Source organism: Cynocephalus volans, chromosome X, assembly GCF_027409185.1.
Source record: "Cynocephalus volans isolate mCynVol1 chromosome X, mCynVol1.pri, whole genome shotgun sequence".
Lineage (NCBI taxonomy): Eukaryota > Metazoa > Chordata > Mammalia > Dermoptera > Cynocephalidae > Cynocephalus > Cynocephalus volans.
This window is the reverse complement of record NC_084478.1, coordinates 24,929,045-24,943,129: the sequence shown is the minus strand read 5'-3', so window position 1 is coordinate 24,943,129 and position 14,085 is coordinate 24,929,045. Positions and strand designations below refer to the sequence as shown.

General features: G+C 41.5%; 1 protein-coding gene across 11 annotated transcripts in view; it reads right to left on the bottom strand.

Annotated features, from left to right (window-relative positions):
- Window positions 1-14,085, bottom strand: part of REPS2 (RALBP1 associated Eps domain containing 2) — a 197,160-nt gene that overhangs the window by 66,715 nt on the left and 116,360 nt on the right. For 6 of the 11 annotated variants that reach the window (XM_063083469.1, XM_063083473.1, XM_063083472.1 and 3 more), the window contains exons 12-13: window positions 9,241-9,286; window positions 5,975-6,111 (exon numbers count right to left, since the gene is read on the bottom strand). The exons of the other annotated variants lie outside the window; for them this stretch is intronic. In XM_063083469.1, the coding sequence (XP_062939539.1) occupies window positions 5,975-6,111; window positions 9,241-9,286 (183 nt within the window). The remainder of the gene's footprint in view (window positions 1-5,974; window positions 6,112-9,240; window positions 9,287-14,085) is intronic. 11 annotated transcript variants of the gene reach the window in all.

The window sequence follows — 14,085 nt, the reverse complement described above, 5'->3', positions numbered from 1 at the left end:
CACTAGCTTCACAGTGTGATTTGTCTTACAGGAATTTCAGTACCAAAAGGTGTTTCACAGCTATAAGTACAGAGCTATAAAACCCACACATCACTGAACAAGTCCCGTGTTTGACTGCCTCTAGGTTTTATACACTTGCATTGTCACTGACTTAGCCTTTCTGGCACATGTATGTTGTCTCTCAAACATAGCAGCTGTGTGAGACAGTGATGGGATGGCTCCAAGACCTGGATCAGGTGCTAGAAATGGTGATCTATTTTACAGTGATCATATATCCATTGCTCCCTATGGAAATACACATTTTAGGTCTGATGCCAGTACCTAGAACCCTGGGATAGTCTAGGCTACTGTAAATCACACATTCACACTCTGTAGATATCAGCATTGAAGCCAATTGTCCCATATTTCCAAAGTTGGCTTTGTTCATTTTTACAGATTCACATTCTAAATCATCACTTTGTTCTTTTTCCCCATATCATGTTACCTACTTTCATAAATTTGAAGGCATTAATGCCACCCACTTCTAAGATATTCCCTTAAATCCTACTTGAATTCTAAACCAGGAGTCTGTGAACCCTCCTACCTTTGGTTCTCAATGTTTTATTCTATTTGCTGTTTCTTCCTTTGTATTAACATCATCAATCCTATGGAACAACTATCACATCTTTTTCTTCATTTCCTGTTTCATTTTTACTTCTTTGCATCTTCTCTCCCTCCATCCTATTTCTTCTCCACACTATCATTCCTCTTTAGCCCTACTCTGTCTCAATTACTTAGCTTAAATCACTCTGTTTTTCACAGTCCGATGAGTCCCATTTTTGAAAACATGGGTTTCATTTTATCTTTCCCTTTCAACTCACCTACATCTTGCTTCATCTCATATGATCTTCCCCTCTTTTCTTTGCCTTTCCTCACCTTTTTTTTTTTATTTCTTCAGATAATTTGTTATACATACATATGGGGTATAATGTTGATTTTCAATAGTTGTATACAATGTGTGACACTTAATCAGGATAGTTAGCTTATTCATCATTACAACACACAATCATTCTTTGCATCCATTAACCAATTCCTCGTGAGCCCCCCTCCTTCTTCCCCTCTCCTCCCCTTTTCCACCACTAGTAACCATGGTTCTTTTCTGTCTTTCAAAAAGTTCAATGTATTACTGCAATTGTTGTTTCTTTTTCTCTGTCTCTCTTTATTATTTGTTTATTTACGGATTCAGCTCCCTATTATGAGAACATGCAGTGTTTCTCTTAGGATAATTTTCTCCAGGCTCATCCACATTGCTGTAAATGGTAGAATTTCATTCTTTTTTATGGCTGAGTAGTATTCCATTGGGTATATATGCCACAATTTCCTTATCCAGTCATCCATCAATGGACATTTAGGTTGGATCCATCGCCTGACTATTGTAAATAGAGCTGCAATAAACATCGGAGTGCAGGTATCCCTTCGACATGATGTTTTCCAATCCTCTGGATACATCCCCAATAGTGGGATTGCTGGATCATATGGCAGTTCTATCTGTAGTTGTTTGAGAAAGCTTCATACTGTTATCCATAATGGCTGTACCCACTTACAGTCCCACCAACAGCGCAGAAGGGTTCCTCTTTTATCCACATCCCTACCAGCATTTGTTATTCTGTGTTTTTTATAAAAGCCAGTCTGACTGGGATGAAGTGATATCTCAAAGTGGTTTTGATTTGCATTTCCCCGATGATTAGTGATGTTGAGCATTTTTTCATGTATCTGTTGGCCATCTGCATGTCTCTTCCTTTGAGAAATGTCTATTCAGCTCCTTTGCCCATTTTTTAATTGGATTATTTGTGGTTTTTTCCTGTAAAGTTGTTTGAGCTATTTGTATATTCTGGGTATTAATCCCTTCTCGGATATGTAGTTTACAAATATTTTCTCCCATTCTGAGGGCTGTCTTTTAACTCTATTGATTGTTTCCTTTGCTGTGCAGAAGGTTTTTAGTTTTATATAACCCCATTTGTTTATTTTTTCTTTTGTTGTCTGTGCTTTTGGGGTGTTATGTATAAAGTCTTTGCCCAGTCCTAAAACCTAGAGTGTTTCCCCTATGTTTTCTTTTAGGAGTTTTAAAGTTTCAGGTCTTATATTTAAGTCTTTCATCTATTGTTATAAACAAAGTGGCCTGTGAAGGTTACTTCTAGGTATCAACTTGATTAGATTAAGGAGTGCCGAGAAACCTGGTAGGGCTATCTTTTTAGGTGTGTCCATGAGGGTGTTTCCAGCAGAGATTAGTATGAGAGCCTGAGTGGACTGAGGGCCCGGAGAAAATAAAAAACAGAGAAAAAAGGTGAATCTCTCTCTCTCTCTCTCTATCCGCTGGAACTGGGATACACTCTTCTCTCCTGTCCGTGGACATCAGAGCTCGAGACTCTTCAGCTTTTGAGTTCCAGAACTTACACCAAGGACACCATCAGCTTCCCTGGGTCTGAGGCCCTCGGACTTAGACTGAGCCACGCTACTGGCATCCAGTTTGCAGACCGCCTATCGTGGGACTTTTCTTCACAATCGTGCAAGCTAACTGCCCTAATAAATTTCCCTCTCATATATTTATAATATATCCTATCGGTCTGCCTCTCTGGAGAACCCTGACTAATACCTGGCCCACGTAGATTTTGTCTTAAGTGATACAGTTGGCAGAAGGAGGGGATGCAGGGGGCTGGAGGGATAAAGACCCCTTGGAGCAGGTTAGGTTAGCTTCCCTATGGTCACCCTCACATTCCCAAGTGCCTGAGATAAGGGAAGTCCAGAACCTCTCAGGCAAAATGGAGGAGAGAGAAGTAGTCCCTGTGTTTAGGCAAAGAGAGATGTAGCAACAGAAGCTGGCTGAGCCTTCTGAGCAGGCAATTCACAGAAGAAGAAATATTAACGGCCAATAACGATATAAAACAATGCTTAGCCTCCCTAGGTGTCAGAGAAATGCAAATTTTTGCCTATCATATAGGTAACGACTAAAAAGATGAACATTAACCAGTGCTGGCATAGGTGTGAGGAAACACTCTCAGACAATGTCAGCAGTGCGGTAAGTTGATAGGTTTTCTACAGCACAGTTTGGCAACATATATCTACACTTTAAACATAATTGGCCTTTGACCCTGCAACTCCAACATGTAGGATTTAACCCAAGAAAATAATTATACGAGAAAACAAAGATATGGATGTGAAGTCATTAATAACCTCTACCTTGCTTATAATATAAGAGCAAAGTGGGCTTGTGGAGGAGCCTGGCAAAGGGGGGCAAAGGAGGAAAGACAAAAAGAGCAGCAGAGAGGGAAGGGGAGGAAAAAGGGGAGCAGGGAGGAGGAGAGAGAGGGGTGTGAGACAGACACAAGGAGGAGAGAGAGAGAGGCTTGCAAGGGTGAGAAAGGAGCAAGAAGAGCAGGCGGGGGTGGGTAAAAAGGGTAGTAGGTGAGCTTGAGAGGAAAGCATGTGGAAGAGAAAAGGGGAGAGGGAGAGAGATCTCCATCAATGCACAATCAACTTTGGTGCCTCCATATCATACCGGCATCAAAAGAAACAATGTAGTTCTCTCACAAAACAGAAAGCTGGTTCACTGGAAAGTACAGGATGCAGAAGAGCAAGCATAGTGTGATTCCATTTATCAAAAGCGATATATAAAGACAAGGGCAGCAAAGGGGTTACTGTAAGTGCACCACGGTTCTCACCGGGTGCACTCTCCTGGTAGGTCTGGACTCTTCTTCATGTGTTTCTAGTTTGTTAGAATTTTAATAATTAATTTCTACCAATATGCAATACACTAAAATGCTACATGGTTTAGACACCCTTGTACTTTCCTGTGAGAATTAACTAACATGGAAACAAATGAAGTAGATGCAATTATACCACCTGTTTTTCATACTGCAGAAACATTCTATTTATCGTGATAAATTTAAACTGCTCAATAAAATTTCATTTGTGTATATCTGTACTGAAAAGACCATGGAATTAGGCTATGAACACAGATGTCACCTGCCTAGCTATTCCTTGTCCAAATCTTGAATTTATCTGGACCTGTCACAAAAGTCCTCATCAGGACATTTATCAAGCCAAAATCCTTCCCATCTTGAAGTCATACTGACATTGGAGATGTCAAAGGAACATGTCTTAATTCAGGTTCTCCCTAAAGCAGCTCCTGGGGCAGGGACTTAAGAACAGGTATTTTATTTGGGTGTGGGGAAAGAGAGACAGGGCAGGAGGGAAGAAAGCCAGGAAAAGGTGTGTTGGTGAATGGGGTACTACAGCAGGCAGCTGGAGTCCAGTCCCTCTGCAAGCCGAGCCTTCTGAAGAACCGTGAAGATAGAAACAAAGAACTGTCCACTGGGGGTCAAGGGAATTAGGGGGCTTTATCCTCATCAGTTGACGGTTGCCCCTGGGGATATTAAAGCTCTGGTACTTGCAAGCCATGGGAATACAGGCCTCAGGTACATATTGAGTTGTCTTACCAAAACCTTATAACTCCATGGAGCATTGGCCCTATTTTACAGATTAGGAATCTGAGATACAGAAAGATTAAGCCACTTGCTGAAAAGCAAACAGTTACTAAGCAGCTAAGCTGAGCTCCAAGCGCAGTTTTGTCTATGCCACTATATACCATTATATGCCACAGCATGTCAACTTACAAACACAGCTGGTAGCTCCTTGTTGGGTCACCCAACCTGAGAGATGCTTGCACATTTCTAGCCTCCTTCTTAGCAAGGGAAAGGTATTTAGATAGCTGTCCAGGTTGTTTTAATCTTCTTGCAGCCATAGAAAAATCTTCTAGGTCATAATCCGCCAGCCCTGAGAAACTTTTACAGCATCATCACCCATGGCTACTCCTACCCTAAATACTAGTTACTATGAAATTATGCCAGAATTTGGATCAAAGTATGGGGGGAAATTCAAGGCAAATTTTTGTCTGATGAACTCATGGCACAGGATCAAATTTCATAGAGAGTTCCAGATTTTAGTATATTAAAAAACAATCTATAACTTTACTGTGAGGAGAGTACTTTATTAGAACAAATAAAACATGCTGAGCTCTACCTAGACACAGAGGTCATGCTAATGTGTGAGCCAAGGAGAGTCTTTTCTTGCTTTAATAGCAAAGATAATAATCTACAATTCACTAGCATCCGACATTGGCTTGATTTAAAATGCACATAGATATAGAAAAAGTTCCAGGAAATTATTGTATTTATAGCTTGTCCACATGAGTCAGTGGAAAGGCTCTTGCTGCTCCCAAAATAACACTTGGGACAGGGCTGTATCCTATCACCTTCACTAATGCAAAGGCATGGCTGTCATCTTCTGCTCCTTAGGTTCCCCAGGAGCATGTCTCCCACTTCACAGGGAGCCAGGGGAGCACAGAGGCCCCCCTGGCCTCCCACACCTCCAGCCTAGCTGCAGCTGCTGGCTCAAGAAAGGCCCATTCCTAGAAGGCCCATGGCAGCCCACATTTAGGGGTCCTTGCCCCAGATTCCTCCAGCAACCCCCCTTAACATTAAACCCTACAGGACACAGAATCTTCTCCACAAGGATAAAATGCAGGAGAAGATTCTGGCCAGGTGCTGATCACCAAGATCTTTCACAGAAGAACCACACAAGCATCTGAGGAAATGACAGATGATGATCTTGTTTACAAATTACCACGATGCAGAGAACAAGACTCCAGCCACACACTCAGTGGGCTGCCTGAGGTTGAAGCATTTTTGCCCTCTTGGTAGAGAATTCCATAATTCATGATCCATAGCAAGTGTGGGCGAGGCTCCAGACACATGTGCTGTATAGCTGTCTGGAATTGCTTTTCCTCCCATGAACAGCATAGCAACATGAAGCCCTCATGGAATGGGACACCGCCAGGTCTGCTCTTTCTCCAGACTCACAAAGGCCTCTGTGGCAGACACACATCCACTGGCTCCAACAGGGAAGGGAAGGGCTCAGGGGGCAAAGGGCACTTCACCTGGCACACTGGGCTGGAAGACTTTATTCAGATCCAAGGAGGAGGCTCTGGAATGGGTTTTCTGTGGCCGCGGTGGCGGGGTGGGAGGGTCCTCGCCCCTTTTCATGGCCTCTTCTATGGAGGTGCTAGAGTAAGATCTGCAGCAAAATAAGGGAACGTCAGAAGGGAAACAGCAAAGCTTTACTCTCTGAAGTTGGGCTGAAATAGAAAATATCCCCAAAGTCAAAGAGCTACCAAAGCAGCCATAAATTCTCTTATCCCGTGGACACCACTATATACAATTGTCCAAATCCAACTATGAATTGAGGTCTTTTTAACATCTTTCCTGTCATTATACCTTTGACCTAAATTTACCAAAAAAAAGCACTGTGTAAATTCAAATCAGTTTCTATTGGAATTGTTAATACAATAACATGTAAAACCCTCCAACCTAGATACTTCCATGTTTGAATAGAAGCGTTTCATAAACTGATTACAGAACTTTTCTTCTGTTTACTTGCAAATGTGATGACAGGCACAAGTAGAATTCGGGCAGATAAGCTGAGGGTAAGAATCAAATGTTCAAGGGAATATGACACAAGTAAAATTCAGGAAAGGAAAACACACATCAATCAGGTTGAGGGGTCTAGCTTGTCTTGCCCTGAGAAATACGTGTTATGGGAAATTTTCAAAACAAAATCCTCATCTTAACCTTCTTCCTCAATCTATAGTAAGGCACAGCTAAGTAGGCAACTTCTGAGACTGTAACTCCAAATAATGACATTTAAAGAAAAAAGGAACTAAATATCTTGCCAAAGGTCATATAGCTAGAAAGTTACATAGGTTCAATTCAAACTCTAGTCTCTCTCTCTTTTTAAATTCCATTTTTAAAATGTTCTTATACTGCCTATGAGCCAGGGAAGAAATCTGCTGGCAGTAGCTGCTGGAATATTTATTGAAGACCTACTTATTTTCTAAATTAATGCAAATGCACACATTGGTCTATTGCTTAGGAAAGGTTTAAGGAAAGATTTCCAGCATCGTGAGAAGGACCTAGGAAGTGGATGTGTACATCCGTTCTGTTCAGCTTCTCAGCTAATTTCATGTCAAAGCAGAAAATGACCTTTGAGTCAGAGATACATCTTAGAGATAACCTCAGAAAACTGTTCTTCATATTTAGCTATTAGAGTGGCTCTCAGAAAATTAGAATCCATTAATTACTGTTAAGCCCGTTCAGTTCGCAGCAGAACTGTTTTTGACATAGCGAGTTTTTATTTTCCTGAATAAGTTTCTCAAAGTTTTTTGATTGTAGTTGAGGGTTTTATCTGTCTTATATGGTTGCAATCTTTAAGAAAGCCACCAAAATGGCATGCAACGTGCTCTGGGGTGGTCCCTGTAACACAGCTGGCAAGACAGGCGAGGCAAAGGCAGGCAGGAACTAGCAAGGAAGAATGCTCTAACGCTTTCAGCCAGAATCAAAGGGAATTGATATGAAAGGACAAGGTTTTTAAATGGAAACTCTTGATTAAAAAAGGAAATTAGAGACCTTAGCTAGAAATTAAAAGAACTTTCTGTGCCACAGATAGCTTTGGTGACATCATTCACTCAAGGAAGAAAGAATAACGTGTGTGTATAAATAGTGCGTGTGCATGTTAGCATATGGTTAAGCATATACTGTCTCACACCACATACCTCATTTCCATTTTATTTCCATAGATAAGCTGTGTTTTCATATTTTCACATGGAAAGTTACTGAATACCAAATAAGTGGGACTGTATAACCATGACTGCAACCAATTAAAACATAAACGTGCAGGGAACTGACAAAATGATGAACGTGATAGTGTTAGAATAGTGATTTTCCCTCTTTCCCTTACATTTCTACAAAGCTTTATTATTTTTAAAAGGAGGATAAAAATAACTTGATTCTCTTGGTCTCAGGAAAGACCCAGTTGGAAGTAGTGAAAATAAAATCATCCAAATTAGACCAGGAGACCAACCCCTGAAAAAATAATATATAATATTTAGCCAGGCACATTAATAATAGAACATGTAATTTTGAAATTTCACTCACTTTGGGGAAGAGAGGAAGTAGGCAGGAACTAATACTGTGATGTCCAATTTATGGCTAACATAGTACACATAAGCAAATTTCTGCAGTTCAAAGGTTTTTCCTAGTATTGGGGCAAATAAATACTACTATTCCCACATCCCAAAGCTAGTACAGACTAACTTGTAAAAGATCCATTCGCCCTTTAAAGAAAGGATGAGTAGATGTGATGACCATAACTTTTCCTTCTACCAAAATGAATTACTCTATTGCTTTTAAAAAATAGGAACATAGATATCTATACCTTCTATAAACAAAGAAACAAAGCCCCAAATTGGAAAATACAGACATAAAAAATAAACTAAGGGGTAACTTTGTTAATCAAAGAGATGAGATTTCCTTAAATGTCAGTATTTCAAGCATATAAAATATGATCAGACTTAAATTCACTTTTTCAGGAATGTGCCTAGTAGCCAAATGAGGGAAAAAAGTCACTAAGAGCCAAAGCAAAACTTAGAAAACACACATATAGCTCTATACTGGCCAGCTACCCAAAAAAAGAAGTAAAGAAAACACACACATAGTATCCTGTCTAACACTGCAGTTCTACTGGTGAAAAGTCATCCCAATACCATTTCCCCTCTTTCATGGATTAATTCTATTCATGTTTCTGTATTTCTCCGTTGCTCCTCTCTGCCTTACTGGATCCCCCTCTCCTACCAGCCTCTAACAAAAAAATGTGATGCTGAGAAGAGGCACTAAGATAGGCTCACACAGACCATAAGCACTGCTTACCTGAAGCTTCAAGCCTCACTGAAATCATCATAAGCATTTTCTTTCCCTACTCTAGATTTTATTCCCCAGACTTCTTACCTTTTGGTGTTCACCTTGTCATGACAGCAAACTTCAGTGTTGGTTACCTTTTACCCATATTTCCCTCCCCCTATTCGTTATCATCCTGCCACAACTGGGTCATCTCACACAACCCACTTCATGTCAGGGGACCACAGAGCATCAGCCACCATCTTCTAGAACTAATGACCATGTAAACTAAGAGGCTCCCCAGCATCACTGCCTGTTCCAATTAGGCCACTCACAACAAGTGAAATGGCCAATATCCTAAGCTTCAAATCTAAAGGAAAAGGAAATTATGGGTTGGGTTTGGAGTTTGGGGTTTTTATTTCTAGGCAGGGATAGCACACAAAGGGCATTAAAGCAGAAATTAAACAAACACTACCTGGATCTTGGTCTTGCTTTGAGACTGTTGGAATCCTTAGGAGTTGCTGAAACAAAGATTATTTGTTGTTTGCTTGGATTTCATTTCTGCAGTTATACAGGTTTATATGCAGCACCTGGGCTAGTACAGAACACATCAACAGGTAAATATGAGGTATAGATGCCCACATGGAGAACCTGATGGTTTCCACATTTCATGATTTCCTAACTTTATTTCTAAAGCTAAAGGCATAATTAAAAAATTAAGAAAAATCAGCATTTTTTCCTTTCATCAGAACACTATCTGAGAAGCCATTCTCAAATCCAAGTTGATTTATGAAGACATTCCCATCTAAAAAGACAACACTTTCAAGGGGTTGTCTTTTTATATAATGATGGATTCACACATGAGGGTTTCTTGGTCTATCATGATAGCCTAGTAATTGATTTTGAACCAGTCTCCCCTGAAGGCTAGGAAGAAATCTATACAGCTACACATTTTCTTAAAAGATACTACCAAAGCGGAATGGCTACAAGAAGCAAAGCTCCCACAAGTAAGTTGAAATGAGCTATGCAGCTTATCCTAGAAGAAAATATTCTTGCATCCCATATCTCTGCGACCAAATCAGACAGGAAATATTATGGAATGAAATCACTGAAATATTTTGTCAATCATACAAATTTTCCTCATCAAATTTAAACCATAAACTAACTTATTCACTACCAACACCCATGGAGCCTACTTTCCCATCACAAGCTGTGAGGAGTAATTAGAAACATTTACAAAAACATTAATCCTCTTTTTTATGTTTTCAGTCCTCTACAAAAAACAACTATAGAAACACTGCAAATTTTTCATGATAAAATGTCATAAAAATTCATAGAAAAAGTGCTAACAAGGAACAAGGAGAATATAATTTATTTGTTTTCACCAATTCTTCCCCCCCCCCCAAAAAAAAAAAAACTCACTGCATTATCCCACCTTCTTTTACATTGCTCCAAAGATAAAAACCCTCCTTGGTATGAAGCAACCTGAACTGATGATGATGACTAAAATCCTTGGGTTAGATAAACAGGGCAGAACGGGAGCTGAGAATCCTTATACGTGCTAACAAGGCACAAAGCAGACTACCAATATATATTCTCCTTAGATGTGGTCAGCTGCAGAAGAGAAGCGTTTCTCCCATCCTAAGCATTTGGGCTTGTTGTAGTGAGGATAAAGGCATCTTTCGGCTTCAAACTGAAATGCTGCCATGGCCTTGAAAAGCTTGGGAAGCCCAAGGAACCTGAGTCCCCTCTTGCCCATTATCATTCATCTGGATACGGATGAAAAATACTTCCCCCCCTCCAACAAATCCCAGGCAGCAAACAAAGGCAGCTTAAGTGGGCAGCCTCTCTTCCAGCCAAGGAGGCTACCTTGAGGCTCGGTGGACAGAGTGTCCAGACTCACCACAGAGCTGGGGGAAGCCCTCTGAGCAGCCTGCCCACAGCTGGCTCCGTGTCTCTCTTCTCCCTCAGGCCCCACTGCTTTCAAGAAATACACGGGCAGGAGAAGTTCCAGCCATGTTAAAATACTGTTCCCCAAACCAGACCATGGTGACAGTTAATTGCTTTGTCAATTGCCATTAACTTTATCTTTTTGCTGGTGTAGGAATGGGTGTGGAAGGAGGGGTGAACCTTGCTGGTGAGAGATAGGCAGACAGAGAGACAGATGGGGTGAGGGTGTGGATGAGCAATGGAGAGACAGGACAGAGACCAGGCCAGGAGTCCTGAGGCCTAGATGCTCCTCCTGGCCATGACACTAACCAGCTGTTACCTCCCTGAACCTGAGTTTCCTCACTCACAGAATGAAGAAAATAAAAATGCAGCCCCTTTCTCACAGGGACAGATAAGAAGGTGAAGGTAATTTGAAAACAATGTATTTTAGAATTGCAAAGTATTACTGCTGTAGAGTACATAAATAAAGGCTCCTAATTCTCAAGCTTGGAAATCTGGTTTCTAAATCTAATTTCTTCTGGGACAGCAAAGCAGGCACAGGCACAAGCAGGTCATGGAAGGAGAGAAATGTGTTGGGAAAATAGAACAATTTAATCGGGTCCTCTTACCTCAGGGCCGGTTGGGGGTAGTTCAGTAAACAAATTGGGGGGGGGGAGTTAGTACACATGTGCAGCGCCACGAGTTGGCTGGCGTCTGCCTCAGGTGTCCGCCCACACAGCCATGCTTTCCAACCTACAGCTTCAGGGACCTGTTTGCCAGTTACCTAGGTCATAGACCTGCGTGTGAGGGGTCTGGGGACCCAGCCTGGCGTGTGAGGGGTCTGGGAACCCAGCCTGGCATGTGAAGGGTTCGTGACCCAGCCTGGAAGGGGCTTGAGGGTTCTGTGAGTTCCAGACCCAGCCCTAGCTAGACAATTGGCCCAGCTGGCAAGATTATGGGCAAGTAAAAGAGCTCGACAACTGGCGTAGTCAGGTAGCTTTACAATTGGCTAAGTTGGCAGGATGCCGAAATTAGCCTAGCTCTACAATTGGCGATGTTGACAGGATTCTGACATTAGCCTTAGCGCTACAATCTGCTCTTCCCCAGTAAGGCCATGGGTGACAGTTGGCAATGGAGCTGCTGCTAGAACCACCAGCAGCAGCCTGAAGACCACACTGTGTGGTGAGCCAGCCTGAAACACCTCAGCATGACCCAGAGACATTAAGAAAAAGATCACCATGGTGCAGTGTGCTCTGTTGAATTAAGTTGGAGTGGAGCACTGGTTAAGAAATCTCTCAGATTCCACTAATATATACACTTTCAGCAATTAAAAAGGTAAAGACAAAAAAAAAAAAAAGTAAAGGCATATGAAAAAATATTTAACAAGGAATTTCCCCATTCCCTGATAACATAGTACCACCCCATCTGTCACCCACCACATCATCCACACCATCAGCAGCAGCAGCAGCATGACCACCACCACCACCAACTGTGAAAGAGCGGAGCAGGAAGTTGCTTCTCTTTCCACGTGCAAAAATATATCCCAGGTGGGTCTTGGTAAGTCTCCACAGGTTTCAGACCAGAAAAAGCTGGGCAACACTATTCTAGTTAACTCTTTCATCAGTCTCCAGGCTCCTGAAAGTCAGACTCAGCTTTAGGTGAATGTGATTATCTGCAAAAGTGGCAAGGGCACACTGTGTTGTAAATTCAAGCAGAAGCCAACAGACGGATCACAGCTTCTCATTTAGCTGGAAAGAGGGAAGAATGATGACTTCTCACAACATTCCAGGCATGTCGTCTTTCCAGGAAATGGGAAGAGAAAGAGAGAACAAGCCTAAGATTAACCCTTCAAAAGGCAGCAACTGAACTGAGGTGAACTGCCCATTGGCATGGACAGCCATCCAGAATTATAAATCACCACACCTTGAAACTCTAGCGTCTCCCACTAGGAATTCAGATATTTCCCAGGAAAGGAGGTTTTAAATATGTTTGAGATGAGGTATTCCCTCATACCCAGAGAGGGGCAGCAGTGGAACAAACCAATCAGAAAACACAGAGCATGCTCCCAGGCACAAAATGAAACAAATTCAAATATACTTCATGCACCGCGGCACACCTGTTAGGTTTTGTTTGGTGATGTCATGTCCTAGTCAACAGAGAAATGTTGAAAATGAGATCTAAAGCTCATGCCCCAGAGAACACTTGATCTCACGCTAAAATCCCTGGGAAAAAACAGAGTTATGATCCTCAAAGGCTGCTGGAAAAGCCACCAATTTAACACTCCAAATTTAAATAGCTTTTACTAATACCATAACATGAAGTTGTCATAAGCTGGAATGCATCCATTTTAGCTCCAGAAATTACAGCTGTAACGAACTGACCTCAGGCATTTGGCCTACACAAACAGAGCATTTTCCCCCTGCAATGAATGAATCCAAATCAGTTTCAAAAGTCAGAATTAGGCTCGGGAATTCCCACCACTTTTGGAGTCATGACTGATGTACAATCTTAATTTCCTATTTGCAGTATTGCCTTCTAGAGGTAATGGTTCCCAAAACAGGCTGCGTACCAGAATCACCTGAGGAGAGGCCTAAAAATACAGACTCTCAGGCCTCCATGACTGAAATTAATCATATATTCTTACCCATATTCTCTCTCTCTCCCCCACCCCACTTCTTCTCTCCCTCCCTCCTCTAACTCCCCCCTCCACCCCTCCTACTTTTAAATCTTTTATGAACTTGGTGTTTGGAAAATACTATACCACAGCATAAACCTCAATGTTCTATTGAATCCTCTGTTCCAACTTTAAACAAATAAGCCTGGGATGGTAGCTAGCTAATCCCAACAAACATGATTTACTTATTAAATATGCAAGAGAGATGACAGTAAAAGAGAAAGTATGTCCTCATAACCAGAGCTCCAAATAGTAATGCCTTCTGTAGCCACTTTGTTTTTATACTAGGTTCATCTTGGTTTCATTGGTGGCTCCATCAAAAGAGAGCTGAAGACACAGGCCCAGCCATTCTCCACGGTTCTACAGACACACTTCTGACTCTCCAAGAAACCAGACAAGCACAACTTTTATTTTTCTTCTCGGAATCTACTCCATGTATAAGCACATATACTTGCCTTCTGGGTGGTGAAGTATAATGGAAATATTTGGGGGGTTTGCTTTGGAAATGGAAAATATCGACTCTGAGCCTCCAGTTGATCTATCCCACTAGTTCCTAACTCTACACAGAAACCACAACGGCTTATTGAAATCATCTCAACTCCAAGCCCTCTCAATTTTACACTCACTAACAAGACCCTAAACTCACACTGAGGGATCCTTTCAGTAAAACCTAAATTCAGAATTTAAAAAGAAATCACCCTCTTCTCATACCTGAAA